This window comes from Papilio polytes, unplaced genomic scaffold (assembly GCF_000836215.1).
Source record: "Papilio polytes unplaced genomic scaffold, Ppol_1.0 DF821289.1, whole genome shotgun sequence".
NCBI lineage: Eukaryota > Metazoa > Arthropoda > Insecta > Lepidoptera > Papilionidae > Papilio > Papilio polytes.
The window spans coordinates 5,022,900-5,043,484 of record NW_013527915.1 but is presented as its reverse complement, the minus strand read 5'-3'; the positions used below and the strand labels follow the sequence as shown (position 1 = coordinate 5,043,484).

Sequence of the window (20,585 nt, the reverse complement as noted above, 5' to 3'; positions counted from 1 at the left end):
AAAAAAAAAAAAAAAAAAAAAAAAAAAAAAAAAAAAAATATACCGTCGAATTGAATACCTCCTTCTTTTGGGAAGTCGGTCAAAAAGGCAATCTTTTTATAAACATATAAGTATTGCATCAATTAAACTGGTTATATAAAGGAAAATATCACATATTCTTATATATTTCTTATTCTTAATAAGCAATCAAATATTAAAATAAATACAAAGGCTATTAAAATTGTTGCACTAATTTCAAGGCCAATGTTAACTATAGAATTAATTAACTCATTACACATTGTCTAATTAGTATGCATACGACTAACAAAGTAATCTAACTTAGTCGTCGTTGAAGCATAAGTTTAATTGAGTAACACAAAGGATAGCTTTGAATGCCAGAAGCATACAAGCTTCAAGATACACTCTAATTAAAGCTTTACTTAGGATGAATCTCTAGATCTCTTAACGTTATCAATGCAGATTGTTGAGATTTATAAAGGTAATTAATATCATAACCGTTAGATAATAATGGCAGATGCATCCATGTTGGTGTCACCACAGAACGGGTTGAATGCACTAGTGTAGTGTACAGTTGGCGCGACCTTGCCGCTGCGCACACGCAAGCCGGCGCACGATAGGCTGCGGCAGGCAGCCTGTCCGCTCGCCTCTCACCAGTAGGTACTCACGTTCGCACTCGTCACGTCGCCATACACCGCGGAGTAACTCGTCGGCGGAAAGTTGAAGCGCGGCGGCGACATTTCGGCCTATAGGCCAAGTCGCGAAACACCAGTTCTACACAGGTGAACCTACGTCGGTTCGATCACACAGTCCGGTACACCATCGTTCCTCGCGGCTGGCGCTTGTCGGCGCGCGGCCGGCGGGCTCACTGGCGCGGCGGCGGCCGGCGCACGCACCGACGCGGATTATCGTACTTTATGGCGATAATGAGTAACGCAAACTTCCCCGTCGTCGATTTCGTAGTGTACTCATCGACAACGGACCTTATCGACAAGCGTGTGCGAATACGATAAGCGAGCCGCGCACACCGCTCACCGCACACCGCACGACACACATCAACCGCGGTCGCGACACACTGCGGTCGTTGTACATATTTATTTTATATCATACCTACATTATTTTCGATAAATAAACAATTGACGTGAGCGCAGATGGAGCTGCCATCATCGTAAATACATAATAGAATGTTATTGTCTGTTTGCGATAGACGTTAAATTGTTTGATCTAACAATGGTCGAGGCAAACATTTTTAATCAAATGTTATTGAGTTTAGTGATTATAGTACTTAGAATTAGTATGAAATCATAAAATTACTTTGTTTACGTCGTAAATTTATTTTATTATCAAGAATTTACAAGTATACATTTTAACGAAAGAGAATATAATTTTCTAGTTTTATTAACTAACTCTTTAGTTAAAGTAAACAGAGTAATTAGTAGAAAAGAAGACCAAAAAGAAGACCAAACAAAAAGAAACATTTTAGAAATATGAGACCATACATATTCTTTTTTTTTAATCACGAACTATGCATGTAGAAGTCGCAATATTTTATATTAGAACGCTTGCAATCAATAACAAATAAAACATAGGACACATTAGAAAAAACAATCTAGTTATTAAAAAAAAGTTTATTTTTAAAATTCCGTTTTATAACAAATATCACCGTCGTGTCATTCAAAGTACATTTTATTCAATTTATGTTTATTCACATAGGAGCCACTTATAAAATCACAGAAATGTCAATAGAAATATAAAAGTAAAAATAAACCATCATAATACTTCATCAATGGGTACACAAAAAAAATACAAAAAGGTTTTACAAAAAGAGGTACATCTGTCGTATTATATTTATACAAAAATATGTAATTCAGCCTTTTAAGTAGAGATACCACAGAATTTAAGATATTTAATAATTAATTACAGAGAATACAATGAAATCGTAAGCCACATCAGCATTCATTAAGAGGGAAATAAAAAGACAATGACTAAAGGCCGAATACTGAAACGAATAGAAACTAAAGTGCCGCTTACATACAGAGGTCAAAATTTAATGGAGTTTATTTGGAATTTCAGTTATATATTTAATACCCTCAGTGCCATACCCTAATTGAGCGTTAAAAAAAAAACAATATTTTTTTGTTGGAATGTGTTTAAAACTACATAATATGTCATATATTGTTTTTCATCCCCATTTTCCCCTTTTTTCCTTGAATTGTTATCCGTGTGACATTTAGATACAAGTGACATGGGAAAGAGTTCATTTGAAATTCACACCTCCCAGACCATATACACAGTTTTCTAGACACTGTGATACACATGGGGCCTAAAGTGTTAAATGTCGTTTCAGTATACGTCCGATTGTCTTTTAAGTATAACTAATAATAAAGGAATATTACAAAGTGTACAGTTTTGTAAATGATTTGCATGTCAGGTGGCCTGCAGCACATGGTTGGTGTATGTGAGCAGCTGCAGCGCTTGCTGCGCCTCCTCCGAGTTGGTGCGCTGCAGCCGCTGCAGCGCTGACTGCACGCCGGAGCTCACTCCAGCGGCTCGCAGCACTAACTTCGCCTGAATATAATACAGATACATTTTAAAACTGGGGTGCATAGGAAGAGAAAAAAACCCTCTTTCTTTGCGTCAGTTAGTCAATTATACGCAGGCAACGCATCTATGATAACTGGTCCTTTGACTATTTCGGTGAACTTAAGTGTACGCTTACTGTAATGCCACCTTATGATATAAAAATATATAAGCAATTTCAGCTATCCTTCAGCCTTCTAGAAATTAATCTGTCAGTCGGTCGTTATTTTTGAATACATAATGATTTAACTTTTCAACCTACAAAATTACTAATAATTTATTTTTACTGTCTGTACAAATAATAACAGAAATAAAAAAGCTATAAAAGAGCATTACAATATTGTCTAATTGTCAGGTACAAAGACATTAGAGTGTAATATGATTGAACTTAATGATTACACGACGGAACTGGCTCACAGTATTTCTAATGCAATTCTAGACCATAACATTTCAAAATTACAGGCGACAAGTAATTTTTTTCTAGTGTTATCCATTTTGATTGCAGACAGGATAATTCGAGATGTTGTGTTCTTGTTGTGTTGGTAGATGACGCTATAGCGTGGTTGTGTAATTATCAAATATATTTGGCTGCTCTTAGATTCCCCCTGCTCTTAGAAGGCCCAGTGTGGAACACAATTTTAGGTGTAACGGGGGTTAAAAAGTTAAAAAAAGGGCACTGCGCTTACTACGCACTAAAAGGAAAATAACTTTGCGCTAGGATATTCAAAAAGAACTATACCCTGTGATTGTTAGCGGCGAGTGCCCAGGCTGCGCGCGCGGCCAGCACCACCTCCGACGTGTTACCCGTCAGCAGCGCCGCCGACAGGAACTCCAGCAGATCCGCTGTTCAACATATTATATTTCATCAACACCAGCTCACTACACGTCCTCACCGAGGGGCTCGGAGCCTACCCTAAGTAAGGGGTGACTAAGCCATAGTCAACCACGCTGGCCCACTGCGGGTTGGTTGATTTCACACATATCTTTGAATTTCTTCACCGATATGTGCAGACATCACGATGTTTTTCTTCACCGTAAGAACGTCGGGTAAATCATGTACATATGAAATTTCGAAAAATCGAAAATCACATTGGTACATGTCAGGATTCGAACCCAAGAGCTGTAGATTTACAAGTCAAATGCTGAAATCCCTGAGCGACCGACGCTCCACATTATACTTAGTTCAATTAAACTATTAAGCTGGCAAAATGTGACACAATGGGGAAAGGCAGTTAGTATAGTGTTGTGTTACACTGACGTGCGTGCAGGAAGGGTGCGCGGTGGTGGTGCGCGGCGTGCGCGAGCGCGGGCAGCAGGCGCGGGTGCGGCGGGCGCAGCGCGGGCAGCGCCAGCAGCGCCGCGCCGCCGTCCGCGTGCCGCGCCAGCGCCGCGCACAGCCGCGCCCACTCGCCGCACGCCGCGCCCCACGACGCGCCGCGCCCGCACGTCTTGCTCATGTACGACAGCACCTCGCCCTGATCACAAACAAAAAAAAACTAATCAACATGACAATAATATTATTACAATTTTCTAAATTACGGAACCTAAATTAGAACAAGATTTATTTTTAATTTATGTGAATAATAAATTTACGTGTATTTACTAATGGAGGTTTGAGGACATGGGATATCGGGCCTATACGCAACTGTGGGAAGATTTAGGCTGGTAATGATAAGGATGATGATGATTTACAAATAACATCAAGTGGAAAATTAATGAAATGTCCTACAATAATGTAAAATCTATCCACTGCCTGGTTGTACAGGTTTGCTACGTGTAGAAGAAGTGTGTAAGTGAGTTAGGCAGCGTGTAGTGTGCGACGCGGTGTACCTTGAGCAGTATGTGGCGGCAGTGGTGGTGCGGCGCGCAGTGGCGCAGCGTGCGCAGCGCGGCCAGCAGCGGCCCGCCGGCGCGCGGCACGGCGCGGCACACCTCGCCCGCCACGCTGCGCCCGCCCACGCACGCGCACATGCACGCCCACGCTGACAACACAATATATCATACATTCTCTATTTACGTCTACGAATAATTTCTTTCGAATTTCGACGAATAAGTTCTTATCTATCTAAAGTAATATTATAAAGAGGAATGATTTGTATTTTTGTATGTATTGAAATAACTCAAAAAATACTAGACCAATTGCAAACATTCTTTCACCATTAAAAAGCTACGTGACTAATGAGTAACAGGATATATTTTTATTTCAAACGGGCTGAGTCTTGAGCTCCAACTGTTACATGATAAAAATGCAGTGTCTTTATGTGATATCCAAACAAATTTTGAACACAATAGGGATTTTTTTATAGAATACTTTGACAACAATTTTTTATATATCACTAGTCGCTATATTAATAAAATAAAAAGATAACAAGGATAACAATATTACCTTTGGGGCAGCCGTTGGTGAAAGTGACCAGCAGCTGCATGATGGCAGTCCTGAGCTGGTCCGTCATCATGCACCACGGCCACAGCTTGTTGAGACTGCACGTTATGTTCTCCGCGAACGCCTCCTTAGCCGGCAAGCAGTCCACCATCATGCAGTTTATTAACGTTAGCAGCCAGTACAACGTGTTCAGGACAGCCTCCTGCAAAATGTAACTTTTTATTATACATGATATATGATATGAAGTTGTAAAGAATTTATATGACATTATAAAGTATCTATAAAAAAGGGCAAAAGTCTTACTACAGCGCCATCTATGTTGACGATATAAAAAAGCAATTGATTTGCAAAAATGCAAACTTGTAATCAGGAAGTGGTTTGTCATTCGTTACGATATTCTATGTAATTTTTAAGACAAAATTATCGGTTTCTAGTAAAAAAGAGAGGCTCTCAGAGTCTTTAATTGTTCACTAATGGAGAACTTTATAGAAAATTGCTTGTACTAAACCAACACTAAGAGGGCAACCGGAATATGACTGAAGTAATTCAAGTCTTATAGCATAAAATAACAAACAAACAAATGTCCACCAGAATTCGCCGAAATGCGAAAAGACCACAATCTATAAACAAATTCGTTGTCTACCTTTAAACAATGGAGTACAGAAAATTTATCTTCTGATACGTTCCTCACTGACAAATCCACTTCCTCTTACCATTCTTAGTAGAAAAGGGTAGAAGGGACTAAAAGTAGGTTTACGCATATACAATAACATACGTGGTTGGCATTCCTGATGACGTCAGCGGGCTTGCCGTGCATGTCGAGGTGGTCGCGCGCCGCCCGCAGCGCCGCCAGCAGCGCGCGCGCCGCCCGCCGGTGTGTGCAGTACGCGCGGCCGCGCGCGCTCCACGACACCAGCGCGCACAGGCAGCTGCACACGCGCACCCACAACTCCTCTGCAAACATAATCGTTAATTTATTCATAGACTAAAATAATGTAATAACAAGACTTTTCAGAATAGTTAATGTAAAGCATACTTTATGACCATCTAAATACTTTAATTCTACATTGCGTGCTGCAGATTTCGGTTATATGTAGTTAATTTTTTTTATCAATAAAATTTAACAATAATTCAACTCATTTGTCTGGATAGTTTTTAATATCTTCAGCTTAATTAATTTTAGATCCTTATTTAGATCATAGGAATTCGCTTTTAGATAGTAAATCGTAAAAGTCTATTACTTTATTATAGTGATTCATATACATATAAAAAATACTCTGCGATTTATTAACAGAGGTGGTACCTTGACTGGCGTCGCACTTTCTCTTGTCGAATAGATCTTGGAATTTAATTAACAGCAGTTTGCAGATCTCTTCGCACAGGTAGTCTGGCTGGCAATTGTCACGGGTCGCGACACTCGCGTCGCTCGCATCGCCCGCGTTTCTCGCGTCTCTCGCGTCACTCGCGTCACCGGCGTCTCTCGCGTCGCACGCGTCACCCGCGCCGCATCTTGCGCTCAACACACTCTCACATCTCAAGTTAGAGAAGAACTCAATCAACGAATCGTCACTAGATTTATCCTCGTGTTTTTTATTCGATGCAGATTTGATCAGCTGCGTCAGGCAATGCATAGCTGCATCTTGGACTTCTGAAATTATAATACAAATATTTTCTATAAATATACATAAACGTATCATTAGTTTCTTTCATTTACAATAAACAACTTGTATGTGTACTTTTAACTATTTGATACAATTACATTCTTTGTTTTTCAAATCAATCGTATCGATTAAAGATTTATTGATATAAATAAACCTCGATCCGGTAAACAAGCAAGTACTGTATTAGTACCGATAACGTAATTCTCAAGAGTAATTACTATAAAACATACCATCATCGTCTGTCTTAAGTGAATGCATCAATATATGGAAGAAGGGCGTGGCTTGTCTGTGTGTGAGCTCCGCCCACACGATGTCTGCGGCCGCGCGCTCCGCCACCAGCGCCGCTAACAACGACAACGTCTGCGTGCGCGCTGACACCTCCTCGTGTACACCTGACAAAATATACACTCAATCAAACATTTCTTTTTTTACTAGCTTATACTCGCGACTCCGGCCGTGTGGTATTAAAAAAACGAGTAGCTTATGTGTTCTTAAAGACTATGCTCTACATCTACGCGAAATTTCATCTAGATCAGTTCAGCCATTTAGAGTACAAACTCTAACAAACATCCATCCATCCTTCTAAAATGTCGCATTTATACTAAGAAGTAATTTAATAATGTATGGTGGAAAACGAGCAAGCGGCCACCGGAATTCGCCGAAATGGCGAAGCGACCGCTCCCCCCTAGACATCCGCAATTGCCGATGCGTTGCCTACGCTTAATCGACGGAGAAAGAGACGCACATAAACAGGATATTTACCTTTCCCTTGCGTTTACTCCACCATCAAATCCACTTTCCCTTCCTATTTCTTTCCCATAAGAAAAGGGAGAAAGTTAATGGGGCTAAAATGAAGCCTCCGGCACCACACTTATCAAACGAAACGCCGAATCGCTCCTACTTCACGTCTGTCTTGTGTATTACACCGAGTGAGCCGTCCCAATCGTGTGAAGATGTTAAAGCGGGCTCTACCACTCTTCGTAGCTAGTAGTAGAATATTTATTGATCGTAATTCAGGGAAAACGTGTCTTTAATATAAATACTTTAAATAGTATAATTTTAAAGGTCATAATAATACTGTTATCGTTTGCACAAATCGTATAGCGTGATAAAATAATCAGTTCACAACAAAGTGATTTATCATCCACAATACTCCGCAGTTTCATGTTAGGTAGATAACAGAAACAACACCATGTCGATACCGTCTACATGAATGACAGCACTTATGAGATGATATTTATCAACATGACAACGTGAAATAACTCAATATCTCAGTTCATCATTATACCAGAAATAAAAACACTGATTGTGTCCATGCCCTAGATTACAAGCAAATATAAAAGGCAGATACATATTACGTTGCATTACAGGTCAAAGCATAAAATTAGCAAATCAAGCTAACTGTTGCTATGCAATGTACTATGATATTGACGTATTTTTGACCGACTTTCCAAAAGAAGGATGTACTCAATTTGTCTGTATGTTTGTTTTAATTATTTTTATGCGTGTTACGGCATACTTCCGCTACTAGTGGACAGATTTTTTTATTTATTTTTACTTAGAAAACACTTACATATCTACGTGTAAAATAATATTTTAACAAGCATTAGTTTTCAATTCGTTATCCACCTAAATACTTGACTCGTGTATAAATTCTAATATACGTAGTTTTCACATAACTATTAACAAAATTGAACAATACCTGTATCAGTTGTGGTCAAAGTGAGGAGTAAATTGACTAGACAGTCTTTAGTATTGGCGAGTGAAGTGCGCACGCACTTGCGCGTCGCGAGCGCGGTGAGCGCGCGGCACAGCGCGGCGCGCACGCGGCTACGCTGCTGCCAGCTCCCGCTACTCCACGACGCACATCTGGTAATAAATAAAAATAACCTTATAATTGAGACTACAGAAAAAACAGCGTAGAGTACACTAACAGTAAAAAACAAAGAATTAATATTTTTGTGTGTATTAAAATTATTCAAATACCACTGGACCGATTTTAATATTTTATGTATCGTTAAGAATCTATGCTATCAGTGAATAGCATAGACTATATTTTTTACTATTTTTACATCAAGCGAACGAAGTCGCGAGCCACAACTAGCAACATAAGTCAGGAAAGCAACTTGCTGCTTTGTAATTTTAAAGGAGATATTAAAATTACAAACTCATAATAATTATTGAAAAAAAGCAAACACAACGATATTAAGGAAGCCGTAATTGGTAAACACTAGGCCACTTACAATAATACGTGTCATTAACGTTCACGCACTTAACTTGATGGGTAATTACACTCGTCGCGGTCACTAGCTGCTATTAAAATCGCATTAACATCGAGATTACACGCAAAAATTGTACTACCAAAAATATTAAATAAACTATACTATGAATACTGAAGATCCGATATTTTACTAATACAAAAGTAATTAATCATACTTAATAATATAAATGTGAAAGTTTAGATGATGGATGGATGTTTGTTAGAGTTTGTAGCCTAAACTGCTGAACGGATCATAATTGTAGATGATGCGGAAGGAGTCGCGGGCGAAAGCTAGTCAATATATAATTTATTACGTCTTTTACTGCTTTCAACAATATATTACCTGAACATATGTCTATAGACTCCTTGTTCATTCCACAAGTCGATAGGGCAATGTTTGAAAGCGCTGATGTTATGCATGACGTCTGCTATGGCCACCACCAGGTCTACCGACGGCGGCGGCTGCACCACCTCTTCGGAAGGCGACAGTCGAAGTTCCCCGCTCTTACGAGCTCGCACCTCCAGCTCTGATCGGCGCTCCAATACAGATAATGGCATATTGGGCTCTAAAACATAGTCCACATAAACATGCACTGACAATAATACGAAGAGAAAGTGCAACGAGAGTAAATTAAAACAATTTGAAAGAGATTTGCGTAAAGACAATCTTACTAATATTATAAATGTAAAAGTTTAGATGCATAGATGGATGTTTGTTACCTAGAATTTGTACCTTAAATGGCTGAACGGATCTCGAAGAAATTTGGCATAAACGTAAAGGATAGTCTGAAGAACACAGGCAACTCGGTTTTATTTTTTTTTCCACGCGGATTCGCGGACAAAAGCTAGTTAAAACTAAATGAAATATAACCGATTAATTCTTATTTCTTAGAATATATGAGCAAAAGCATTATTGGTTGCTATTTAACTATGATGTCGTCGTATCTTATTTAGTTTCTAGGAATCGCAGTTAACGTTCAAAACATGCATATACTTATAATTTTATTGTTACATTCGGGTTATTGCTTATTTTACGAGAACATGCGATAAAATAAATAACTAAAACCGGGTTTCTGAGTAAACCCTTACCAATAAAAACAAATTTTAATGGAATGCCTCTGTAATTACAATAAAAAGTATTCTTACTCTGTGTGAGCATATCTTATCTAAATACCGAGAGTTAGCTGAATATTATCTAATACTAAGAAAATGAAGTCATTTTAAAACCACAAAGAACTTTCCTAAAATTACGTCATTAAATACTTACGAAGATAATGTTGATATTTTTTCTCGTCACAAAAGTCTACGAAAATTTGCAAACAGCTCTCCACAAAGTCTGCTTCTTTTAGCTGTTGAATTATATCATTTTCAAAAACCTGAAACGTAATATTTGCATATTTATTATCCCATCTTAACCGTTATGATAACCGTGCGGTTTTTCCTGAATATATTATTGGAGATTTGTAAATAATAACGATATTAACTCAATATTTTATGATTATGTCTACTACGATAGCAGGAAAAAGTTCACAAAGCGAAGAGAAAAAATGATATCACTGTTTCAAAAGGTATCAAAGGCTTGTTTCAAAATAGGGCCGACCATATTTGTTCTACGTAATATCAATTGAGTGTATGACGAAAACTATTGCAGAGAATCTAGGACAATTTACGAAAACTATCGTCACTCTATGTTCAACAGACATCAATCAAATATGCCACAACAATTGCTTTACTGTGACACATTCTCATTCGATAACATAGTTTGATTTAAAATATACATAATCTATCTATCTTCTATACAAATAAATACATATAGTAATATTCAAGTGTCTGTAATATTGAAGGAAAAATTCCAGATTCCGGGAATATCAAGTATTTGCGTTGTTCCGGGTAATCTCCCAAACAGCTGGGCCAATTTCGACCCGATTTTCACTGTACCTGACATAGACAGGCATATTATAGGCTACTTTTTTTTTAATTCCGCGCTGTCAAAATGGATCATGGATGAAATGGATAATTAAATTGGACTTTCTGTTTGTAATATAAAAAGAAGAATTCTAGATTGCGGAAAGATGATGTATTTTCGTTGGTAAAAACGAAAATTTCATTTAAAAAATTTTTGTCTGTCTGTCTATCCGCAAGCCGCGTTTATTCCGGTTAATCACCGAAACGGCTGGGCCGATTTCGACCGGACTTTCATTGAAGGGTAGCGGACAGAGACGGGCATATTATAGGCTACTTTTTTTAACAATACTGCGTGGACGAAGTCGTTTGCAACAGCTAGTTAAATAATATGTATCCCTTTCATATTTTATATTTTGTCCATTACACAAAAATATGATCACAGCTGTTTATTTTTTAGTCTAACACCACTCAAGTGTCATTAGTCTTTCAAGACTCAACTACATATGTGGAGTTCATTAATGAACAAAGTGACTAAATCTGATAACGTTTCACAGATATGTATCCTAAACAGAGCAATAACCTTCACAAGGAAAATCCAAAAGAAGACCATGCATTTTTTTTATTTAATAAGCAAATATACTGAGGTGCAAATAAGTGTTAACGTAAAACAAAACTCATCTAGAATCGTATGTAAACATAAAGTGCATGTAAAATATTCTAACCAATAAGGGTTTTATTCACAAGCGAATAATTACGCGCATGACTGAAGAAAGATAATTTTCTTTTAATCGTATATGAAATACGAATGTAACTAAAATTTCATTTCAACTTTTTTTTTAGATTTTAAAGAAGTTGATAATACCACGATATAATCTCCAAAATACACTAATATAAGACATTTTTTGCTTGTAGTGTAAGGCCCTCTTGTCTACTCTCTTGGCAACATGCCAGCAAGTCAGTCTTATCTCCTTCTCTTTTTCTAAACTCGCGTAGTTCGTATTTAAATTGCTTAATTAAAGTCATACAACTTATTTTATTGATCTTGGAATATAGATAAAATATTTTACTAAATAGATAGTAAATTTAGAGATGGCAAACATTCTCTATAAAACAAATAAGGTAACATGTTTTTGAGATTACAATCCAAAATAAAACAAAACTTCTTATGGCAATTCATATATTTCAGATTCTAAAAACAATACATAAATTAAATAAAGATCTAATTATTTATTATACTTATGGTAATCCGTTTTCTTTTTATTTTAGAGAATTTTTAATACTGATAAACTTAAAAACAACTATTACTTGCAGTAAGTTGGAGATATTCACTCATTCTTTTTTTTTCTCACATAGCTTATTACCCGCAGGTGAAAAGACAAGAAAGAGACTTTGCTTTACGTTTTTTAAGGTAAAAGTACGTATAAGTTTTTAAGGTAAAAGGTAAAAGTAAGGTTTTTATGGTAGGGTAAAGCTACTTAACCATTTCCGTTTCTCGACGTTCACAACACAAAAACCATTTACTTTAATTCCAGTTTCGTAAATAGTCGTGTCATTCTACAAGTTTAACAAGCGCTCGCATTCCCCTGCATTAGAAAACAGTGGTTAATTCCCAATGTACGGTAGATACGATGAGTCCAGACACCATCACTTTAAGAAAGCAGTTTCTTTTGAAACACCCCCTCTTAACCCAATTCCAGTTAGCTTTATAATGGTTTAAACTTTAACCAAATGCCGCCTTTATTCTTAAGCATGACGCTGCGAGGGTCGTAATGTATAGTGGGTGTTGTTCTAGCGCAGGGCTGCACTTGGTATCCGCTCAGCACGGCCGCCAGACCCGCTGCCACGATCAGCTGAGCGAAACGAGCACCTAAAACGTAAATACGATTAGAAATTCAAATCTATGCCGTTCACCTTTATAGTATTTTCCTATTTACGCTATCGAAATCACTGAGACTCATCATTAAAATGTACAAGAATCTGTTTTGATTTACATTCATAAACATAATAATAAGACATCAAATTAGAAGCATTAAGGTGTTTGTTGACATAAATATTATCTAAACAACTTAGGTAACATTGGAGCAATTTGTTGATTAAATATTGATTGCGTAGTACCCGAAACTCTAGTCTATAATGAATTGCAACGATAAATGCAATTAATTTGGAATATTACTTCGGAAATGTAATGAATCATGAACGTCACCGCTGTTGCGGACCAGGATTATGAAATATGATAATCACACAAACAATATTATCGCTAGTAATCTTATTGATAAAATTACCAAAGTAATTCAATAGCGACTGGCTGACACATGGCCTGCAGTGCAGTTTACATTCCTCATTGAAACCCCCGCCGTCACATTGTTTGCGCAATGTTTAAATAACATAGAGCCAAGTTTTGTCTCTGAATGAACATGATTGTGTGAATTCATAGGATTTGCTTAGCAAACAATGAGCCATTGAATACGTCAATATTATTATATTTTATGAAATCATGGCAAACGTTGAGGTAATTCAACTTAAATAAACTTTTCATTCGTACACATTCAAATGTTCTATTTGAATTTTTATCTTAGAGTAACAACTAAATTGCAAGTAATTTGATAAACTGTTAATGTTCAGTTTACTCACCTGGACAACTACGAGGACCTTCTCCGAAAGCCATAAACGCAGGTGGGTTGAAATCTTCTTTAAACCTGTCAGGATCAAATTTGTCAGGATTTGCAAAGTATCTGGGATCTTTCTGTATACAATGCAGCGGAATAAGTACAGCGTCTTTTACTTTCACTTCTAAATCGCTTGACAGAGTGCATGGCGCCGTACAGAGGCGCGTGGTGAAGGGTGTAGGGGGATGCAGCCGTAGCGTCTCCATCGCCGTTTGGACCACCAAACGCATCGCACACACTGCATCGTAGTTCAAACCTCCGTAGCGTTCCGTGCAATCGGTTATTTCTTGTCTCACTTTATTCTGCAAGTCGGGATCCTTCGCAAGTTCATACAGACAAAACGACAATGTGGTCGCCGACGTTTCCAAACCGGCTAACATAAATATAAAAGAATTGGAAGTTATCAATTCATCTGTCATATAAAACTCAGTCTCAGTCTTCTGCATGTTTAACATCAGTTGTATAAAATCATTTCTCTGCACTCCCGTTCTTCGCCTCTCTTCTAAGACTTGACTTATAATATTAGTAAAGAAAGCTTCGACTTCCCAAGAGTAAGTTCTGAGATTCAAAAATTTAAACAACCTCGGGAAGAACGTCCGGCAATAACGTTTCAGTACAGTAGTGCGATCCGTTTTAAACATTCTCTGTGACATCGCTAAGAAGGGTGAATCAGGATTTTTCAAGGAGCCAGGATCGACACCAAAGGCGCAGCTTCCTATCACATCTGTCGTGAATCGCGACATTAATTTCGGAACATCAACATCGTCCAACGCTTCTCGCGAGAGTGCTATATTTAGAGAATTCGCACAGTCTGCAACGAGAGGGAACATAGCTTTCATTTTGGCGGACGAAAAGGTCGGAGTCACTATGTGTCGCATGGCTTTCCATTCGGCTCCGCTCATGTTTGCCAAGTTCCGAAGCAGAGGTTCCCTTTGAGTGTCTGTCGACACCGATATACGGTCGCTAAAGCAGGCAAAGTCTTTTATAAAAATATTCTTAATAATATCCAAATCTATTATGAACAGCGTTGGTCTTCTGGCTTGAAAAATACCGACGAACTTCTCTTCTCTAAATGAATCGTAGAAAAACTGAACCATATTGGTGTAGCTCCGTCGCATCGTAAGCGTTGCACCAAAGTTGCCGAAAATGGGACACGGCTCTCTGTACGGCACTTTTCGGTGAAGCCAGTATTTTCTTCCATTTGTAGTGAAGTGAAAAATTGTCAACGACACAATTAATAAAAGTAATATAATAAGAAAAATTACACTCAACCACATTATAACACCGTGTAAAACAGGTTCGGTTTTAAAAAATAAATTGTAGTTTGGAACACGGGAACGAACAGAAAGCCGGCGATGTAGCGTATAGTAAACAAGGCGCGCTCATGCGGCGTATGCGGCGTATGCGGCGTGCGCGGCGATGGTATGTAGATGTGCGACCGCGGCGGCCGGCACTCGAGTGAGCCGTATCGCGACGTTAGCGGCGGCGCACCGAACCTCAGATAAGCTCAGAGTTCTGACGATCTCAAGGACGCGATTGTTGACGGTTGACGTGACGCCTGACTTGAATGCACCCGCATCAAGCAATCAACTCAACTTACAAAGCTTTTACATACTTTTACAAACTTTATCATACCTATTCAAGTGGTTTACGCATTTAAAATCATGTCCTAAATCAAACATAGGAGTTTTATTACTCAAAGGCACATAGCATAATGTAAAGACATAATAAAATCGGTCCATCTCAACAAAATAAAAATCACGCAAAACTTCTTGTAATTTTGAAATGGAAACTAAACTGGGATCGGTTAACTAGCGTTCGCCGCAAGCTATTGTGTTCCAAAACGAGAATATGTATGTAATAAGAAACAAACCTCGCATTCCTCGACCCAGTACGGTGACGAACTTAAATGCAGGACTTTGAAACACATTTTATTATCATTAAGCCATTATTAAACAATACTTTTGCTATTTAAGGTTTTTATCAGTGGATGTATTGTGTCCAAATTATAAAGAACTTATGGAGCATTTTCCAGGTCTAGCGTAAATAATGTCTTGTTAAACAGTTAGATATTGTGGACAATACGCACGTAAAATCATGAACAATCGAACATCAAATGATTACAGGAAACAATTTAAAAACAATTGTTCGAGAACAGATAACTGACATCAAAACAACAATAGCAGTTAAATTTTAAGGATAAGATATTTTATGAAAATATAAATATTACCATGTCGTGGTTCTAAGCAAAAAAACGATTATTAAAAGTTTAAAATTAAACATGTAAAATAATAAAGGAAGTGTTAAAAGTAAACATACAATTTATGTTACCACATCCGTTATAACAACAGAGAAAGCGCCTAAAGTTAATGCGGATGTTATACAAATATAAACATCATTGAAATGCTGTAGCTAAAATTATTTGAGAAGGAAAACTACGCAACACTTGCAAAGGCAAACTACGCAGTTTTAAACGCAATTTAATAATTAAAACAACTGTATAATTTTCGTTTTGATAACAGATAGGGAATACCCAACAGTCGTTTAAATATGAGGAAAATGTTTAGTGGGTCAACAAAAGTATTAGCTGTTTATGGTAGACTTTTACATGTAGCATGGTTTGATGTAATTCCATTACATCAGGCAATTACAATATTTAATATTTGTAAAAAAAAAAACATGAAAAACCTAAAGTTGGTTATCTAGTAACCAGTAATTTTAACTATGATACTTATCGAAATTTAATAACTTCCACGAGGCTTACATTTACTCCTATGCACTTTGTCTTAATAAATTTGAAATTTTTTGTAAATTTCACGTCACAGCAAAATCATTATTAAACAATCTAACATTACATTAAATGAAAATTTCGAATGTATCTTGCAATGGTCCCATCACGGTGGTCCACCATCTTTATTCGAGTCACGAGCAACCGCGGCTGCAGCAATTTACTGCCGACCACAATGATCCCCTATTTAGGCACATAACTCATCTTTTTGTTATACACATGTGTATTGTTTATGAAATGAATGGGTAATTTAATAAGTCTAGAAGATAACTGTCTCTGTTATCTAATAGCGTAACAAAAAAGTAAATTAATGTCTATTGGTAAGTAAATTAATGTCTACAACGGCGTAGATTCAACAAGTATTTAGTGTTCAGAGTTCAACTTTCACTCGATATCATCATATATTTAAAAAAACGATATAAAATCAGTCTAAATTTTCAACTAACTAGTCGCTCGTATCTCGCTATTACTTAATAGTATCTTTTATTTTTAGCTTACTTAAGTTACTTGAATGCGTCACAAGGTTATTAACATTCATTACTTGTTACTGTTTATTATTCCGTGTTGTTTTTATAGAAGTCATCAATTATTATGGAATTTTTTTGCTATTTATGTTTTTAACAGTTAAATTCTAGTGAACCCGTTTGATATGAAATAAAATCCTTATTCTTTCACAGAATAAGACCGTTTCAAATGTATAAGTTTATATTTGTTTAGTTTTTATTACTAACATTACACTAGCTTGTTCAAGTTAAAAGTTCATTATCTTGTCTACATTTTTTTAAAACCTTAAGGCGGGCAAGACAATATCAATATTTTATCTACCATTTGATACTACAAAATTTTAGTATTCCCTTCATGATATTGAACACGCGTCACGTAACTTTAATTGGTAATATGCGTCACAATTTCATTAATATTCGGTACTTGCAACTAGTTGTTATTCTCAGTCGTCTTCACTTATAATCGATCGAGTGGGTGACGGCTATCCATACTTTGAGACATCTGCCATTGTATTTTAAAAAAGTATTTTAAAAATACATGATTAATATTTCAGATGTACTCACAGTGGAGTGGGGCGTGGCGCGGGCTGTGAGTGCGGCCAGCAGCGAGGCGGCCGCCGCGCGCACGATGTTCGCTTCACTGCATCGCACCAGAATGTCCAGGGCATAACGACATATCGATTCGTTCGATATACCTTTACAATGTTGAGAAAAAAACACGTTAGTTATATACCACACAGAAAGCAGGAGTGAAGTGGAAGCAATTCCGCGTTTCGTCTGATGAGTGTGGTGCCGGAGGCCTAATTTTAGTCTTTTTCCCTTTCCACCCGTTTCCTTAAAGGAAAGGATGGGAAGGAAAAGTGGATTTGAGCAGCAGTCGCTTTCCATTTCGATGGATTCAGGTGGCCGCTTGTTTGTTTGCCACCTTATATTATATAAAAATGCTCATACTATAGAGTAACATGTTAAGTGTGAGTAATTCGTAAATACATTGCAATATATGTGGTATCAGCTGCGTGTACTGCACAAGCGCGGCTACGACGTGCAGCGCGGCGGCCCGCAGCGCCGCGCGCTCGCCACGCACGCACGCCGCCGTAGCTTGCAGCGCGCCGCCACACCACGCCTCGCTCCATCTCTAATGTTAGTTAAACCAGTAGGTTTTAGTTAAAATGAATAACTTACATGACATACAGAGAAAGAATGAAAACCATATGACACTTAAGTGTTTAAAATCGGTCGAACCATATAGGCTATCCCCTGTAGTACACAATGAAAGGAACATGACCATCCTATGAGGTAAAATCAAGGTCCCATTTAAATGTTCAGTATTAAAAGCAGACTAACAGTTTTTTACCATTTTAATCAAATATTGACATAATAGTTATAACAATTTGTGATACACTCAAGGCAGATGGTATATTTACTCTGATGAGATAATTATAATCTTGAGAGTTTTATTTACGTGCTATAAATTGATTCGTAGATTTTAATGCTCAAAGTTAAGTGTAAGATATATACAATCCTTTAGACATAAGGTAAACAATTTGAAAAGTTACACAGATATTTGATTTTAGTATTTTTCTATGCAGTAAACAAATCCTAAAATAGGTGAACTCTACGAGTGTCCGATACGTGAAGTATTTTATCGGCAAGCCGGAACCGAGGACGTACATACGTGTATGTAGGACATGTTTTACTCTAATTTAGTGAAACGATAACAAAGAAATGTTTTGTTAATACATGACTCAGAAACAAAGGTTTTATAACTAATGTATTAACAAACGTTTTATAACACCGAAAAATGGTAGCATGAAAATTTTTGTAAAAATAGTCAACAATTAAGAGCAATGAATAATCAAACTGCACCGACTATTTATATTAAAAATAAACTAGATTTACATACTCGTAACTTTATAGATCATCATTTAATTATGCCAAAATTAATATCAAAAAATATATACCTGTACAGGAACATCATTTTCATATATCTGTCTTAGAATAGCCATCAACGCGAGCAGGGCGTCCATTTTACAGCCTTGGCCCTTACGACCGCTGCCCACTCCACAGTTAGATAACGTCTTCGTTAATATATTGAGAGCTTCAATTAACGTGTCCTCCGATAGATGGCAGTAGCGGGAGTATAGTGCGTACCGTATGCACCGCATTATCTCGTTTAAGTATCCTATAAATATTTCCTATTTCAACTAACACTTACAGACGAATATTGGAAGGATTCTTCAAATGCTTCGTAAGCGCCGTTTACGATTTGGTAGATGTTTAAGTATAGCCTTATAATTACAAGTAATAAATGTGAATGTCGTTTCAATATTCTGCCATTAGAATTACCTAGGGTTCTCCCTAGCTTAGATTTATCTTACTTGATCTATATTAAGGGAAACTACTTAACGAAGTTTACTGCTACAGTTAGTGAGTGTACAAGTTATCGCAAAGTGATTATTCTCAACCGTCACCCCGCTCTGTCTCCACCTATTATAATAAAAAGTTACATCCGTCCCACAATTTGGGATGAGGGGACGATTGGGACTTATTTTATTTCATAACGGTTCCATCTGTCACCTTATTGGTGATAATGGGACTAAAAGGTGGGACGGATGAAACTTTTTTTTCTCACGTGGGGACAGAGCGAATTATCCTCGCAAACATAACATTAGTGGCTAAGTATACGGTACTGTACCTTGCGTATGAAAATTCTTCATATCAATGTTTTGAAGACAAGACAACAAAATCTTCAGTAAGCTTTCCATACGCTTTACATCATAATCGTCTTGTGTTTCTAGCTGTTTTATACAGCGCCATACAACCTTGACAATGTGAATATGCAGCTGAATAACTTCGATATCCTCTTGCGAAGTCTGTTGTGGATAGAGACGGCCGCGACTCAACAGAGAGATCACAGACACGTCATTGCAAATAAAATACGATTTAATCCAACCCATAGTTTTACCTTTAACAAAAGAAAGTCACATTAACAACACTAATACTATCTGTTGCTTGCGACTTTGTCTGCGTAAAATCGGAAAAACAAAAAACACCCTATGTTACTCAGTGATGATGTTTTAATTGTGAAAAAAATTTTGAAATCAGTCCAGTAGTTTTTGAGTTTTTTAATAGTACAAAAATCCAAAAATAGAAATCTTTTCTTTTCTTGAATATTTAATACTTGAATAGTAATACTAATTAAAGAGAAATCTATGTTTTTCATCAGTTAACAAAAATACCTTTAAAACTCAGCGATATCTGTATATCAAAATAATGTGTTATGCTTGTATGTATGTCTTACGGTTGGATGGAACATTGTCCATGTAAGCGACGATGAACCGCAGCAGCGCCAGGAGCAGCGCGGTGTCGTTGGCGGAGGCGGGCGGTGCGCACAGGAAGCGCCGCACGTGTTGCCATGGCAACGCACCGTACTCAGACACGCCCATCGACGAACGCGACACTAGCGACGCGTGACTGTCGGACAAACAATTAAAAAACACATTTTACAATTATGATAATCTCATTTTTATGCTAAACTAGCTGTTGCTCGCGATTTTGTACACGTGGAATAAAAATATATTAAAAAGCCCATGTTACTCAGTGATAATGTAGCTTTTTAATAGTTTAAGATTTTTTTTAAATCGGCGCAGTAGTTTTTGAGTTATTTCAATACATACAAAAACACAACACAACTTTTCTTTTTATATCAAGGGCCTGTCCCACCAAATCAAAAATTGCCTGGTAACAGTCTAACGTGTAAAATATGTGATGGGAATATCGGATTTTGTTCCCTTATCTGACAGTGACGTCAAATTTAAGCTATCTGAGCCTCTATCAGCCAG

The 20,585-nt window shown here is 37.3% G+C and overlaps 3 protein-coding genes across 3 annotated transcripts in view; all 3 read right to left on the bottom strand.

Annotated features, from left to right (window-relative positions):
• LOC106109330 (inositol-trisphosphate 3-kinase A) overlaps nucleotides 1-1,239 on the bottom strand; it is a 57,610-nt gene extending 56,371 nt beyond the window's left edge. Inside the window, exon 1 of the mRNA XM_013290784.1 lies at nucleotides 666-1,239. Within this exon, the coding sequence (XP_013146238.1) occupies nucleotides 666-737 (72 nt within the window). The 5' untranslated portion in view covers nucleotides 738-1,239. The remainder of the gene's footprint in view (nucleotides 1-665) is intronic.
• Nucleotides 1,240-2,015: 776 nt separating this feature from the next.
• LOC106109145 (rotatin-like) overlaps nucleotides 2,016-20,585 on the bottom strand; it is a 23,875-nt gene continuing 5,305 nt past the window's right edge. The window contains exons 18-33 of the mRNA XM_013290549.1: nucleotides 20,045-20,245; nucleotides 19,439-19,708; nucleotides 18,705-18,925; nucleotides 17,734-17,878; nucleotides 17,308-17,438; nucleotides 10,149-10,257; nucleotides 9,225-9,447; nucleotides 8,324-8,490; nucleotides 6,852-7,013; nucleotides 6,264-6,608; nucleotides 5,736-5,914; nucleotides 4,964-5,162; nucleotides 4,408-4,559; nucleotides 3,836-4,052; nucleotides 3,317-3,420; nucleotides 2,016-2,565 (exon numbers count right to left, since the gene is read on the bottom strand). Coding sequence (XP_013146003.1) covers nucleotides 2,425-2,565; nucleotides 3,317-3,420; nucleotides 3,836-4,052; nucleotides 4,408-4,559; nucleotides 4,964-5,162; nucleotides 5,736-5,914; nucleotides 6,264-6,608; nucleotides 6,852-7,013; nucleotides 8,324-8,490; nucleotides 9,225-9,447; nucleotides 10,149-10,257; nucleotides 17,308-17,438; nucleotides 17,734-17,878; nucleotides 18,705-18,925; nucleotides 19,439-19,708; nucleotides 20,045-20,245 — 2,966 coding nt within the window. The 3' untranslated portion in view covers nucleotides 2,016-2,424. The remainder of the gene's footprint in view (nucleotides 2,566-3,316; nucleotides 3,421-3,835; nucleotides 4,053-4,407; nucleotides 4,560-4,963; nucleotides 5,163-5,735; nucleotides 5,915-6,263; nucleotides 6,609-6,851; nucleotides 7,014-8,323; nucleotides 8,491-9,224; nucleotides 9,448-10,148; nucleotides 10,258-17,307; nucleotides 17,439-17,733; nucleotides 17,879-18,704; nucleotides 18,926-19,438; nucleotides 19,709-20,044; nucleotides 20,246-20,585) is intronic.
• Nucleotides 11,942-15,648, bottom strand: LOC106109340 (cytochrome P450 6j1-like). The gene is made up of 2 exons (XM_013290804.1): nucleotides 13,418-15,648; nucleotides 11,942-12,653 (listed from the first exon to the last, which is right to left on the bottom strand). The coding sequence occupies exons 1-2, from the start codon at nucleotides 14,727-14,729 to the stop codon at nucleotides 12,490-12,492; spliced, it is 1,476 nt and encodes a 491-aa protein (XP_013146258.1). The 5' UTR covers nucleotides 14,730-15,648; the 3' UTR covers nucleotides 11,942-12,489.

What these genes read in the sequence shown, in the direction of transcription:
- LOC106109340 (XM_013290804.1), bottom strand. Translation starts at nt 14,729, where the DNA reads ATGTGGTTGAGTGTAATTTTTCTTATTATATTACTTTTATTAATTGTG. An exon ending in AGGTCCTCGTAGTTGTCCAG is followed by an intron (nt 12,654 to 13,417) that starts GTGAGTAAACTG and finishes TTTACGTTTTAG; the next exon opens with GTGCTCGTTTCGCTCAGCTG.